The sequence below is a fragment of the Mesoplodon mirus genome, assembly GCF_964341445.2.
Source record: "Mesoplodon mirus genome assembly, chromosome: 7".
In the NCBI taxonomy this organism is placed as follows: Eukaryota; Metazoa; Chordata; class Mammalia; order Artiodactyla; family Ziphiidae; genus Mesoplodon; species Mesoplodon mirus.
In genome coordinates, this window is record NC_138983.1 from 16,690,602 (window position 1) to 16,704,973 (window position 14,372).

Sequence of the window (14,372 nt, forward strand, 5' to 3'; positions counted from 1 at the left end):
CACCCAACATCCCCATCCTCAAGGCCACAGGGACTCAGGAAGACCAAACTGGTCATTGAGAACAAGTGGAATAAACCATCCTCACCAAGGAATGGAACCAGTCTTAACATCTGGATAGCAAGGATGCTTACAAGAAAATGGAGTGAAGGAAGGATTTCCAAGAAGCTAGCGCCATTTAAATCTCCACGAGAGACAAAACGTGAGCACACAGCGAGTAAGCCAGGCATTGGGGGAAGACTCTGGGGAGACCAGATGGTAAGTAATTCCCTCCCGCAGGCAGACAGGTTACAGAGCGTAAACACGACATGGGCTGAGGGACCAGCAGGGATCACTGTAGAAGAAAGGAAGACTATAAAGCAGGTTCCAGAGGAAATGAAACCCCCATCAGACCTAGAAGCAGGACTCACTTAAACTGGTACAGACCAGGGAAAATACTGAACATACACCTCTCTAGGTACTGCCACCAGGGAAGATAACAGGAAGCGATGCATAAGGAACAACCCAAAGGCCACAGTCTGAACCCCACTCCCCACCCCACCACTTTTCTTCCTGCTTTGGGAGAAAGAAAGGGTAATTGTTTTATTTTTCCATTGTTTCTCAGGCTTATCTGGAGGGTCCAGCTGGAGAACACCGTACGCATCCACCCATGGCCAAAGAATAATCATTCTCTAACGGAGAAGGTGTCACTTTCCCAAGCATTAAGCTTCATGCCCACAAGACACAGAGCAGTGATTGGGAAGGTGAACACTCTCCCTGCCAGCAGTTCAGCTCAACAGAGCAGCACCCGCCATAGCTGTGCATGGCTCTTAAATCCTCAGAACCATTTCTTCTGGTCATTTCTTTCTACAGCTGAACTAGAAGCAAAGGGTGTTGCCCACACCACAGGGAGGAAAGAAAGGGACAAGCAGATTCCCTAGAACTTCACTGTCCAACAGCAGTTAGACACGTGAGACCATTTAAGTCTATTAAAATTTAAAATCCAGTTCCTCAGTCACATTAGCCACATTTCAAATGCTCAACAGCCATATGTGGCCAGTGGGCATCTGACAGCACAAATACAGATCATCTCCTCACTGCAAGTTCTATTTGAGAAAGCTGCCCTGGATGGTAGTGCAGACCCAGAGCCCGGGGTAGAGGCAAGCAGAGGTAAGAGAGACATGGAACAGCAGCCCGTCAGGGAGATAGTGTGGATCAGCTGTATCGACTGGTTTCTCTCATCCTGGGCAACTCCCCCCTAAATCACGTTTTATTGGACAATACACTGTATATTTACAGCCAAAAGTATTCCTTCTAGCCACTGAAACAGACTCTTGAATTCTACTCCCAGCCCTGAGCCTCAATTATTTTTCTTTTGTAAAAGCATTAATTTTCAGAGGGATGACTTATCATGGCAAGATCACATATAGGGAGCACTCTCAGATCATCTCAAAGTGAAGACCATCTCCATTCAAAGTGTTTCTATAATCAAACCTGTCTGTTTAAACAGGAGGAAGATTTACAGTCAAACTCTCAAGACAAGCATGGAAACCACCTGAACAATGAAAGCCATTTGAAAATGAAATGAACTGTCTTGTGAGGTGCTGAGTTCTTTTTATTACAAATCAGAAAACTTTTCATTAAGAAGTAATAGCAAAAGGTATACATTAAGTTAGAGCTGAACGGCCTCTAAAGGTCTTTCCAATTCCCAAGACACTGGTTCTACGGTGGATGTCATGGAGCACTGGGACTTGCTGGATATTTCTGGAGATTTTCTATTTAAGTAACATAGAGCTGGTGCTCCGGGCTGCTAAGAACAAGAATCGACATGTTGGTATCCAAGGGGGTGTCCATGCAGGAGGAGGTAGAGTGCTGGAGTCCTGGAGGGAAGAGGGTGCTTCTGCACAGCGGGGGTGGCCCACCCACAGGGAATGCTGGTGTCTTAGTCGGGGGAGAGTTTCTACTTGGGAGAAGAGCAGGGAGGTGGCCTGGCACAGAGTACGAGATCCCTAAAAGAGGGACAGGGGAAGGGGTAGAGGTAGTTACGGCCTCCCAGCATGGGATGCTGAGACCAGGTGAGGTTAGGAGGGCATCCGGGCAGCCCAGGAGAGTGTTAGAGGCCGGGCAGGCTGAAAGGGCGGGGGAGGGGGATGGCAAGAGTAGCATCACTCCAGTGGTGGGGGGGGCGGTCAGACCCAAGAAGGGTGAGGAGGATATCTGTCCTGGGGTGATGGGGAGAGCAGGAGCGCTACATGAGGGTCAGAGTCTGAGTGGGCGTGGAGAGGGCATCTGTGCAGTGAGGGGGCAGCGACAACAACGTGACAGAAGTCTGGTCCCATACAAGAGGGTTGATCAGATAAGATACTGAGGATAAGGGGAGGCAGATTTCTCACTGTCAGAGAAGGGAATTACAAATACGTAAAGAGAGGGAATTCCCTGGCGGTCCAGTGGTTAGGACTCCGCGCTTTCACTGCCGACGGACCAGGTTCAATACCTGGTTGGGGAACTAGGATCCCGCAAGAGGCGCAGTGAAAAAAAAAAAAAAAAAAAAATATATATATATATATATATGGAAAGAGAGAAAACCAGAATGCCCCTGCGGTGTTGGATGGAATTGAAGATACCGATATGAATGCATGGTTTTCAATACATGTAGACACACACAGACAGAGAGAGAGAGAGAGAGAGAGAGAGAGAGGGAAAGAGGGAGGGAGGGAGGGAGATCCATCTATATAGACAGAGAAATAAATACAGATGCTAACGTGTGGTGCTCAAAGAAACTCTTGAGTAACGAAAGGCTCTGGGTTGGATTTCACTGTTAAGAACACAGTTCTATTTTTAGACACTCAGCCACCAGGCTCCCTGGATCCCCACCTACCACTACCATTTTCTACATAAATGTGCAGATGTGAACAAGAGTCTAAAAATGTTCCCCCTGCCTGCATGCTGGCTCTCCCTGACCCGGCAGATGGCTGGTTGATGGAGTAGGCCCATTTTAGTTTTAAGCAAACAAAATCTTAAGGTGGATTTGTTTTTCTTTCAAGGACTAAAATTACCAGCTTCAACTTTCATGTTTCCTCCCAGCAGTGCTGATATCGAAGCTTAAGTAAAATCATGCTGAGAACTCGAAGTCTCCCTCAATAGTAACAGTTGTAAACTCCCAATTTAGTTCCTTTTAGAGAGAAAATGACAAGAATTCCAGCTGAGGCCAACACAGCTGTGAGAAGAAGCTATCAATAGCAGCAGTCCTCAGCTTCCCATTGAAAAATATTGAGAGAGATTTAAAATAAAAACAAAGCTCTTACTACTCTATGCAGCCCTCAAGAGATGTGGGAATTCCCTTAAAAAGCAACTCTCACAAAAGGCAACAGATCCCAAACGTTGCCGCGAGGTCACCCACACTGCCTCCTCCCAAGTCCCTAGAAAGTGTGGTGAGTCTGGAGCCTGTCTTTGCTTTGCTTCTTCCCCCCTTTTTTTCAGAGGGAGAGGAGTGTTGTTTGTAAAAGAAACACAACTGCAGGGCCAGACTACAAAACCGGCGGGGAAACGGAGAGGGCGGGTCCAAGTCCACGGTAGAAATCCACCCCTTGGCCAGCAGGGGGAGGACCACGCCCATCGCAGCCTTTATAGTGTCCTTTTGCTGCCCTTGAAGGTAGAGTGCTACTCTATCTAGTTACTGAACCTCAGAAGTTTAGAAATCAACTGCAGCCTTAAGCCATCTAAAGATCTTAATTTCAGCCTAGTTACACATAAAAATTAGAGATTACGTTACCAAGAAAACACCACCGAGAAAACAGCCTGTAAACCTCTGACACTACTCTTTGAAGGTAATTACTGTTCAGAGTGGTTTGCTCTCCTTTGTTTCATCTTCACTGAATCTTTTCCTTTCGGTATGTTTTCTTCCCTGGATTAAGTCTGAAGGGAAGTGACAGTCCTAAACCAATATAAGAGAGCTAGGGACGTCCCTGGTAGCGCAGTGGTTAAGAATCCGCCTGCCAATGCAGGGGGCACAGGTTCGAGCCCTGGTCCGGGAAGATCCCACATACCGTAGATTATTTAGGCCTGTGCACCACAACTACTGAGCCTGCGCTCTAGAGCCCGCGAGCCACAACTACTGAGCCCGCATGCCACAACTACTGAAGCCCGCACACCTAGAGCCCGTGCTCGGCAACAAGAGAAGCCACCGCAATGAGAAGCCCGCGCACCACAACGAAGAGGGGCCCCCACTCACCGTAACTAGAGAAAGCCCGCGTGCAGCAACGAAGACCCAACGCAGTCAAAAATAAATAAATACATAAATAAATTTATTTAAAAAAAGAGAGAGCTAGATCATACTCAAGAGATTACATGATAAAGAGAGTTTCGTCCAAGCAGTCTTAAGAAAGAGGCCCAGAGGCAGCTGAGCGGCCTGCCAGACTCGCTCCTAACCTGCTCACCCTGTCTCGCCCAGGCTTTCTCGGCCGCAGCACTGCTGACATTTGGACCCAGTGATTCTTTGTAGTGAGGGGCTGCCCTGGGCCTCGTAGAGATTTAGAGGCATCACCGGCCTCCACCCACTAGATGCCTGCAGCGCCTTGTGAGGAACAGAGTTAACACAGCCTGACGGCTCTCTTTCTTGAAAGGCTGGCCCTTGGCTGGTGCATGGAACTTCGATCTGGGGGGACAACTGGTAGAATGGCTCACTGGGCCCAAACTGTACAAACAACAGGGTTTATGCTGACCACCTGCTTTCCTTCTGGGAGCCTGGAATTATGCACAGCACATGCCACGCAGAGACTGCCCATGTGATTCGTTCCCCCAAAAACCCTGGGCACTGAATCTCTAACGAGCTTAGCTGGTGGGCAGCATTTCACATGGTTGTCACAACTTGGTGCTGGGGGAAGTAAGCCCCTCTTGTGTGGTGCCAAGGGGAGAGCACCCTTGGAAGCTTGCCCCTGGTTTCCCTGGACTTCACCCCATGTGCTTTTGCTCTCTGGGGACTGTGATTTACATCCTTTTGCTGTAATAAATCATAGCCATGGGCTTCCCTGGTGGCGCAGTGGTTGGGAGTCCGCCTGCCGATGCAGGGGACACGGGTTCGTGCCCCGATCCCGGAAGATCCCACATGCCGCGGAGCGGCTGGGCCCGCGAGCCATGGCCGCGGAGCCTGTGTGTCCGGAGCCTGTGCTCCGCAACGGGAGAGGCCACAGCAGTGAGAGGCCCGCGTACAGCAAAAAAAAAAAAAAAAAAAAAAAAAAAAAAATCATAGCCACGAGTATGACTACACACTGAGTCCTGTGGGTCCTCCTGCAAATCATCAAAATTGGAGGCGGTCTTGGGGACCACTGACACACCCCCTCAGTCACAACAGTCAAAAATGGCTCCACAGATTGCCAAATGTGCCCGTGGAGGGGCAAAATCAACCTCCCTCCCCTGCTGAGAACCACCAGCCTGGGCACACTTGGCCCAAATAGGCCTGCAATAAAAGTTTGATTTGAACTGAAGTGAACAGAACTAAATTGAATTAAATAATCTCCAGAACAACAGGAAAAGAAAAGGGAAAAGAAGGTTTAAAAAAAAAAAAAACGTTTAAAATCACACAGTTGATTTCAAGTAAATGCTCACAGAAGCAGCAAGCAGAGGAGTAAACCTTTCTTCAATTTCAAGTGACTTTTCTCTATTCATTAGTTATTCAAAGCTAGTGCTACATAAATATGCCAAATTCAGATCCTAGGTACATGAGAGAAACTTGTACTGCCCCAAAGGGTACCAGCTGGGCTCACACAGATCACCCTTTCTCAACTTATGGAACTCCAGCCTCAGAACATGGCATTGAACTATATCAGTTCCTCCAGTCTACAAATTCTCTATAGATTTATTTTTGTGCTTTCACCTTGATGATGATCCAAAAAAATTAGTATAGGCAAATCTTTGCTCATATTTAATGATGTATACTACTAAACAGTTTTCCATGTCCAAGCTTGTATTTGATGGGCTAATGAGAGGAGAAGGAAGACTTAAAATGTAAATAATGCAAAGCAAGTATACAAGGGTAAAATCTAAGTGATGGGTATACAGGTGTTCACCATAAAATTCTTTTAACTTTGCTGTCTGCTTGAAGATTTTCATTAAAATGTTGGGGAAAAAATACAAATCATCCATCTGTACCAGATGAAGGCAATAATGTCAGTATATTATAACAATATGCTACATAAAGGGAAGCTTCCTAGTGGCTCAAACAGAAAAAGTGGCGGGAAGAAGTACATCATCACCCAGCATGCAAAGTACAGGCATGCTAAACGCAGAAGTCCCATAATTAACACCATATTCACCTTGAGAGATGCAATTCAGTTTTAAAGAAAAAGCCTCAGCTGTGACATTATGTTAATCTGACTGTTATTAGTTTCGTAGACTTGTCTGTATTTAATTTGTAAATTTGTTTTAGTTTTGTAGTTGTCTAAGTACAAAGCAGCTTAGATTGTTTTTTATTTGTCCTTATTCAAGTTGCCCTACTTAAAAAAGCAATTAAAATGCAAGGGATCTTGAAGAGCCAAAAACAAACAAAAATAAAACCCCTGAAAAAGAAGAACAAAGTTGGAGGACTTACATTTACCACTTACTACAAAACTGCAGCAATCAAGACAGTGTGGTAGCGGCATTAGGACAGACATATAGACCAACGGAATAGAACTGAGACTTCAGAAGTAAACCCATATATCTACAGCCAGTTGATTTTCCACAAGGGTGCCAAGGTCATTCAATGGGAAAAGAACAGTCTTTTCAACAAGTATGGATAAGACAACTGGATATCCACAAGGAAAAGAATGTGGGTGGACTCCTACCTCATACCATATACAAAAATTAACTCAAAATAGATAAAAAACCAAAATGTAAGAGCTAAAACTATAAAATGCTTAGTAGAGAACACAGGTGCAAATCTTTGTGGCCTTGATTAGACAATGGTTTCTCAAGTATGTCACCAAAAATGCAAGCAACCAAAGGAAAAATAGAAGCTTCATCCAAATTAGAAGCTTTTGTGTATCAAAGGACACTATCAAAAAAGTGAAAAGACAACCTACAGAGTGGGAGAAAACATCTGCAAATCATATATCTAATCAGGATCTAGTATCCAAAATGTACAAGAATTCTTACAACTCACCAATAAAAACACAACCCAATTTGAAAATGGGCAAATGATTTGAATAGACATTTCTCCAAACACAGTATATAAATTTTCATAGCCCATAAGAACATGGAAAGGTACTCAGCATTATTAATTAGAGAAATGCAAATCAAAACCACAATGATACCTCTTCACATCTGCTGGGATGGCTAGAATAAAAGACAGGTAATAACAAGTCTTGGCAAGGTTGTGGAGATATTGGAACCCTCCCTCAGACCTTGCTTGGTGGGAATGTAAAATGGTACAGCTGCTTCAGAAAACATTCTGGCAGCTCCTCAAAAATTTAAACATGGAGTGAACATATGACCCGGCAATTCCACTCCTCAGTATATACCCAAGAGAAGTGAAAACATATGTTTACATAAAAGCTTGTACATGAACATTCATAGCAGTATTATTCACAATGGCTAAAAAATGGAAATAACCCAAATGTCCATCACCTGAAGAATGGATAAACAAAATGTGGTATATCCATACGATGAAATATTAAGTCAAAAAAGGAATGAAGTATTGGTTCTATTCTACAAAATGGATAAACTTTGAAACCACTAAGCTAAGTGAAAGAAGGCAGACACAAAAAGTCACCTATTGTATGACTACATTTATATAAAATGTCCAGAATGGGCAAATCCATAGAGACAGAAGGCAAATTGGTGGTTGTTGCTAGGAACAGGGGGCGTGAAGTTTGGGGGCAGGGATAGAAAGTGACTGCTAGAAGGCAGTGGGTTTATTTTGGGGATGCTGTAAACGTTCTGGAATTAGACAGTCATGATTAGATGATAGTTGTACAATTTTGTGAATATACCAAAAAACACTGAATTGTACACTTTGAGTGACTTTTATGGAATATGAATTATATCTCAATTGAAAAATAATAAAATAAATTAAGTCAACTTTGGGAGTCCACTAACAGAGGAAAATCCACAAAGATGATCTAAGCAGCAAGTTCATGAACCATTCAGTCTTTTTTTTTGCACTTGCCTAATGGTAGAGAAAAAAACATTTCAAGCTCTCCTGGGCTTTATACATTGTCTATAAAAAGTTGCTATGCCTAAAGGAAGTTCCAGAATTTGGTTCTGGGCCACACGGGAACACATATACAGGAGTGAAATGTCTTCTCTTTGGGAAAGTTCCCTTACTTCTCAAAGAACCCATAAAGGCTTCTAAGGGGAAGTTTGGGATGCTTCAATAATGGTTCTAATGTTCTGTGAGCAAACTACTCCCTTGAGACTCATTTCTGACACCAAATGCTATGTGTGGGTTTGTAGATCTCATCCAGCACGTATAACATTTCTGGTGTGGCAATATACAAACCAGTCACCTTCATATTATACATGAGCACTTGTCACAAAAGCAAAGGATACTATTATCATCATGTTTGTTTAAAGCTCACTGATATGCTCATCATGAATTAGCACAATTTTAAAACAGGCTACAGCAAAAAAAAAAAAAAGAAAGAAAAAGAAAGAAATTAGATAAAATACCCTGCACATGCATACCATCAGCCCTTCTCATTTCCTCGCTCACATATCAGAAATATGACCCAATTATGGCCAGGCATGGGGGACATGGCAGTTCAAAACAAGACCTGGCTGAAGCTTACAAAATCAAAGACCCAAAACAGATAAGGTTTAAGCAAGTCGTTACAAGGGCATAATGAGGGTAACTAGGAGTGCCATTCCAGGGGCCAGAAAGTGCCCCCTGACTAAGCAGTATTCAAGTTGAAACTTACAGGACAAGCAGGTCATTAGTCTGATGAAAATGAGGAAAAGGATTTCCAGACAATGGAGAGTGTTTACAGCACAGAAAAACTGAGAGAGCAAAGCTTATTCTAAGAATTAAAAAAAAAAAAAAAAAAAGCTAGACATGGAGACAGTGATCGTGTAGTCGAGGGTCTTGAAAGACATTTTAAGGAGTCTGGGCTTCCCAAGGACAATGTGATGCCAACAATCAAACTGGAGAACAGCGAGACCAGAGGCAGAAGACCAAAGAGGAAGCCGTTTCAGCAATCCAAAGGAAGGACGACAGTCATCTGGCGTAGGGTGGGTGCAGAGAGACGGAGAGGTAGACAGATCTAGAAAATACTGACTACTTAGGATGTAGAATCAACAGGACTTCTTATTCTGATACAGGAGGTAAGGGAGAGGAAAGAATTGATGACACCACATAGATTTCTGATTTGGGAAGCCTGGTAGACAGCACTCAAAACTGACTGAGAGAGAGAGAGAACTGAAGGATCACTAAGGTTGGGGTGAGGCAGGGAGATGGTAGACTCAAGGACCCTGGCCTGTAACCGATGCTTGGCTCTCGCCGGCACCTCCCAGCACCACCTGTTGTGCCGAATGCTCCTCACCCTGGTCCTTTCTCTGGAAGGTCCACCTCGGCTGACAGCGGACTATAGACAGGAATGCTGACATCGTAGCCTTGCCGGTAGGTCCATGTAGAAAAGCCACCACCAGCCAACAGAGCCCTGAAAGCAAAGGATTGTGTCAAATGATGAGAAAGACGGAAGGTCTTCATTCTGATAAGCTCTGTGGAAAGGGGTAATTGAATATTCATAACAATATCAACCACAGCTAACGTTTACCAAGTCCGTTTTCTATAAAGACGCTGTGCTAAATGTTGTACGATCACACCTCCTGCATCCTATTCCTGAGTCACCACCCTTCCTCTGGGGTCATCCTAAGTAGTCTTTCCCTACTTTCCATGTTTTAAGATACATCACAGCCAGGAGCACTCCCTTTGCACAGCCCCTCTGTCGCCTCATTCAGACCCCATTCACCTCTCCCAAAAGTCACACCCAACTCTTAAACACACTTACAATAACAGCGATAATAATAGGTCTGTACAGGACAACTGGCTGCGGAAATCACTTACCAACCCCACTGACTGGGATCTCAGGGGACAATGGACAAAGAAAGCAGTGGTGACAGCAAAGTATCACATCTCATGCTGCCTACACCCCAGCCTCTCTCCAATTCCCGCCCCGAGCAGTTCTTTCCACTGTCGTCCCAGAGCTGCGTGTGCATCATGTAACCTCTACCAGCTCTCACCATCCATTCCAGCTACTCAGTCTTATTAACCCAATTCCGTCTACAGGAAGCAGAATCCAGAACTGGACCTTTAGTGCTTCTCTTGCAGTCTGTATGCATGAGCTTTTATTCTCCTTGGTTAGAAAGCCAGGAAGACTCTGGTTTAATTGGATCCAGCAAGTAGTACAATGACACTTCATGAGAAAGGAAGCAGGTGTGTGTCACACCAACTTTTACAGTTATTCTGTCCCCGGGGCTGCAAACCCATCAGATCACTTACTGGGGCAGCGTGATGCCAGTTCCATGCACTGCACAGTCTGAGCCAAAGTGTATGAACTGAAAAGCCACATTTTGTGCCATCTTGATTGCTACCAATCCCCTCCCTGCCCTGATGACAGCCTACATTCCCTTCTAACATGACCAGTTTAAGTTCGAAGATTTTCAAACCACCCCTGGAAATCCCAATCTGTTTGTTTAAGCTTTAGGAAACCAAGAAGTGGTCAGGGAGGTAACGTGCAGGCTAAAAACCTCTCCAGCTGCCAGTCCACTATGTAAGACTCAATAACTAGCCTTCATATCAACATACGGTCCTATTTTTCTTGACTGGCATTCAGCAATGAATCCGTCCAACATGAATTTGGGTGGGTTCCATGACCATGATGGCAAGCAGACTGCATGGGTCCCCACAACCTATGTGCAGAGAAGCAAACACTGATCCAACATACAGGCACCAAGCAGTCCAGGTAAGCCAGGGTAGTGGGTGATGAGGTAATTACACCCACCCCCCAGAGGACAGGAGCATGTGTATGTAGTGAGAAAGGAAGCAGGTGTACACGACGCCAACTTTTACTGTTACTCTGTCCCTGGAGCCCCACGGGTAAGGGAGGGGGTTAGCACTGGTAGGAGGAAAGCATGCAACCCGAAGCATGTCTCCTGCCACAGATCACACATGTGCAATCTGGTGTGTGATCTCGGGAAGAGTCACCGCTGCAATTAGTCAAACAAGCCGCACACCAGCCCTGCTGCTGAGACTTCAACTCGAAGTCACTGTATCTTCTTCTGCCAAGCTTTCCCTAACATTATAATGGAGAAAAAATTGTAAGCCTCCCTTGTTTTACAGAACACGTGTTTTACATTGACTGAAAAGTAAATTTCTGAGAAGCACATTCTGTTTTCCCATTATGTATCCCCAAATCAGAGATCCGTTCCAAAGCCACAAGAGACTGAATACAAACCATGCAGCTAAGAAAGCATTACTATGATGACCACACTCACACCAGGCCAGGTGTTCTATCACTGGAAGTGTCATCAGCATCTTTAGCACTTTCCGGGACTTCCTGACTCGGGGACATCACCGACCCTCCTCCTCTCAGCCTGGCCTCGTGGACTCAGCATCCCTAGCCTGGGTCTTTCCCACTCTCACAGCTCGCCTCCTCCCATGTGAGTATTCACAGAGCCTGAACACAGTTCGTCTGCAAGTGTATCTTTTGCTTCCTTTTAATCAGGCCTGCAAATTCCTCAAATATAAAGTGTCACGTTTTAGGTTTTGCAAAAAAAAGAAACTGACCAATTCTACTGATTAGCCTTATTTGTTTGCTGACTCAAACTGCAAAAAAAAAAAAAAAATTATGAGACAAGTACATTTGGGCAACGGCTAGATATTTGGTGAATATCTGGTGATATTAAAGAACTACTGTTAATTTTTTTAGGTATGATAATAGTATTGTAGTTATATATATATATTTTTTTTTTGGCTGCATTGGGTCTTCATTGCTGTGCGTGGGCTTACTCTAGCTGCGGCACTACTCTTCGTTGCGGTGTGCGGGCTTCTCGTTGCGGTGGTTTCTCTTGTTGCGGAGCACTGGGCTCTAGGTGCACGGGCTTCAGTAGTTGTGGCACGTGGGTTCAGTAGTTGTGGCTCGCGGGCTCTAGAGCGCAGGCTCAGTGGTTGTGGCGCACGGGCTTAGTTGCTCTGTGGCATGTGGGATCTTCCCGGACCAGGGCTCGAACCCGTGTTCCCTGCATTGGCAGGCGGATTCTTAACCACTGTGCCACCAGGGACATCCTTGTAGTTACATTTTTTAAAAAGCTCTTATGCAGAGCCTCAAATGAAATGTTTACAGATGTAATGATATAACATCTGGGATTTGCTTCTAGATAATCTAGTGGGGAGTAGGTAGGAATACAGATAAATCAAGTTGACGATATCAAAGCTGGACAGTAGGTATGTGGGGCTCACTGTACTAGCTTCTCTTCCTTTATATAAGTTTAAAAGTTTCTGTAAGAAGTTTAAATAAATATACACCCATAAGAAAGTAGAAATTTGTGAGAGATACGTACAAAGAAAGGATAACAAAAATCTAAGGTAGTAATAAAATTACAGAATGTGTCTGAGAAAACAAAGATCGGTAAAGTCAGACACTGAAGAGGAATAATTTGCTGTCATTTGAGTTAAAATAAAATGGGTATGTGAATATATATATATAGGTGTGTTTGACTATAAATCCATCGAATAAAGACTCGAAAAATACACAGTGTTTGATAACAGTGATTACCTCTCAGTAAGAGAGTAAAAAGAGAGGAAGATTTGAAAGCATACTTCTACATTTTACTCTTTGTACCCTTGCATATTGTTCCAATCTTGTACCAAGAAGGTATATGTGTATCATGCATAGGATTTTTAAAATCTGAAAGAGAAAGACAGATTCAAACAGCATACAAGATGTATTTTCTGAGCTTACATTTGCTTCAGTCCTGGTCCTTGCATTTCCCTGAGTCAAGTAATTCTTAAATAATCACACCTAGGACTTTAGATTTCAGGGGAATCTTAGAAACAGTCTAATCTAGCCTGTCTGTTTTCTAATTTCTGAAGAATCAGATGTGCAGCTCCTGCTAAAACCATTCTACACTCATGGTTCTTGCCTCCTCTGAATCCAGAAGCAAGGACAAAGAATAAGAAAAATTAACAAACAAATCTACTAACCTTACCCCAACCAGAAGACCACCTAGGCTTCAAAATGATATTTCCCCCATGGGAAGATAAAGGAGGACTATACGATGATTCATTACTTGCTACAGGATTGCCTATAATCACTCACAAAAAACACATGCACAGGGAAAATGATTTAACCTTCCTGACCCTTAACACCTAAGTACCAGCAAGGACTTACACTCTCTCCTGATTACTTGATACTTCGCTGCAGAGAAATGAAACCCCTTTTAACGTGTGCACTTGATAAAAATAAAATCCTTCTCCCATGCAGATACATATACCAAAATGTCAGCAAAAGTGAAATGTCCCAAACAGAAATAAGCCCTTCTCAAAACAAACCCAGAACCGCAGGTGAAGACATCACATTCCTAACAGCTCTTTCCCTACCCTTCTCTATCCTCTAAAGTATTTCACTTTCCCAGAACAACCAAATGCATAAAACAGTAGCCCACTCAGGAACACTGGGGCTGAGAGCCAAATCAGGGATCACCTTGTGTTTAGCTGGTTTCTACAGAATTTGTGTGGCCTGACTGCCCTCTATCGTCCAAAATAGTTTCTACACCAAAGTTGAGGAATGGTCCCGGGTGTGTCTTTTCTAGTGATAATTGTATTTCCAGATAGAAACTCAACACTGACTCTAGATAATCACTTAAAGCAAAGAGGGCTTAGATTTAATCTTCTGGGGAAAAGCAGTACTAAGTGTAGATTTTCATAAATGACAATGCTGGCCTCCCACAGCTGGCCTCACCTTTTTCAGTAACAACGATTTTTTAAGAGTTAAACATCAACTGTGATAAAGTTGGTTATAAATGAGTTCATATATGAACTTACAGTAATCCTCTACCTTGAATATTGCCCCGGACCCTCATGTTGGGCCCAAACTTTCTGCTCTTTTCAGAGCCTTGAGCCCAGTGATAGGAGAGGAACCTTAAGCAGCTCCTCCCTCCTGAGTTTTCCAGGAAGTGGTGCAGTCAACGCACAAAGGGGCCAATACACAGTAAGCAAGCTCCAGCTGCAGTCGTGACGTCATGGCCGCGTCCCCTGCATCGGCAGGCGGACTCTCAACCACTGCGCCACCAGGGAAGCGCAAGACAAACTTTTAAGATGCCCCGCTGGAACCTAAGCTCCAGCTGGTTTCCCCCAACAGACTTAGGCAGGTCTGATGCTTCTAGGTCTTGAGGAGGAAAAGGCCTAGGACAATTCTCCACTT

At 44.2% G+C, this 14,372-nt stretch overlaps 1 protein-coding gene across 3 annotated transcripts in view; it reads right to left on the bottom strand.

Moving 5' to 3' along the window:
- Positions 1 to 14,372, bottom strand: part of EXT2 (exostosin glycosyltransferase 2) — a 135,115-nt gene that overhangs the window by 109,230 nt on the left and 11,513 nt on the right. For all 3 annotated transcript variants that reach the window (XM_082628826.1, XM_082628825.1, XM_082628824.1), the window contains one exon: positions 9,492 to 9,608. In XM_082628826.1, the coding sequence (XP_082484952.1) occupies positions 9,492 to 9,608 (117 nt within the window). The remainder of the gene's footprint in view (positions 1 to 9,491; positions 9,609 to 14,372) is intronic.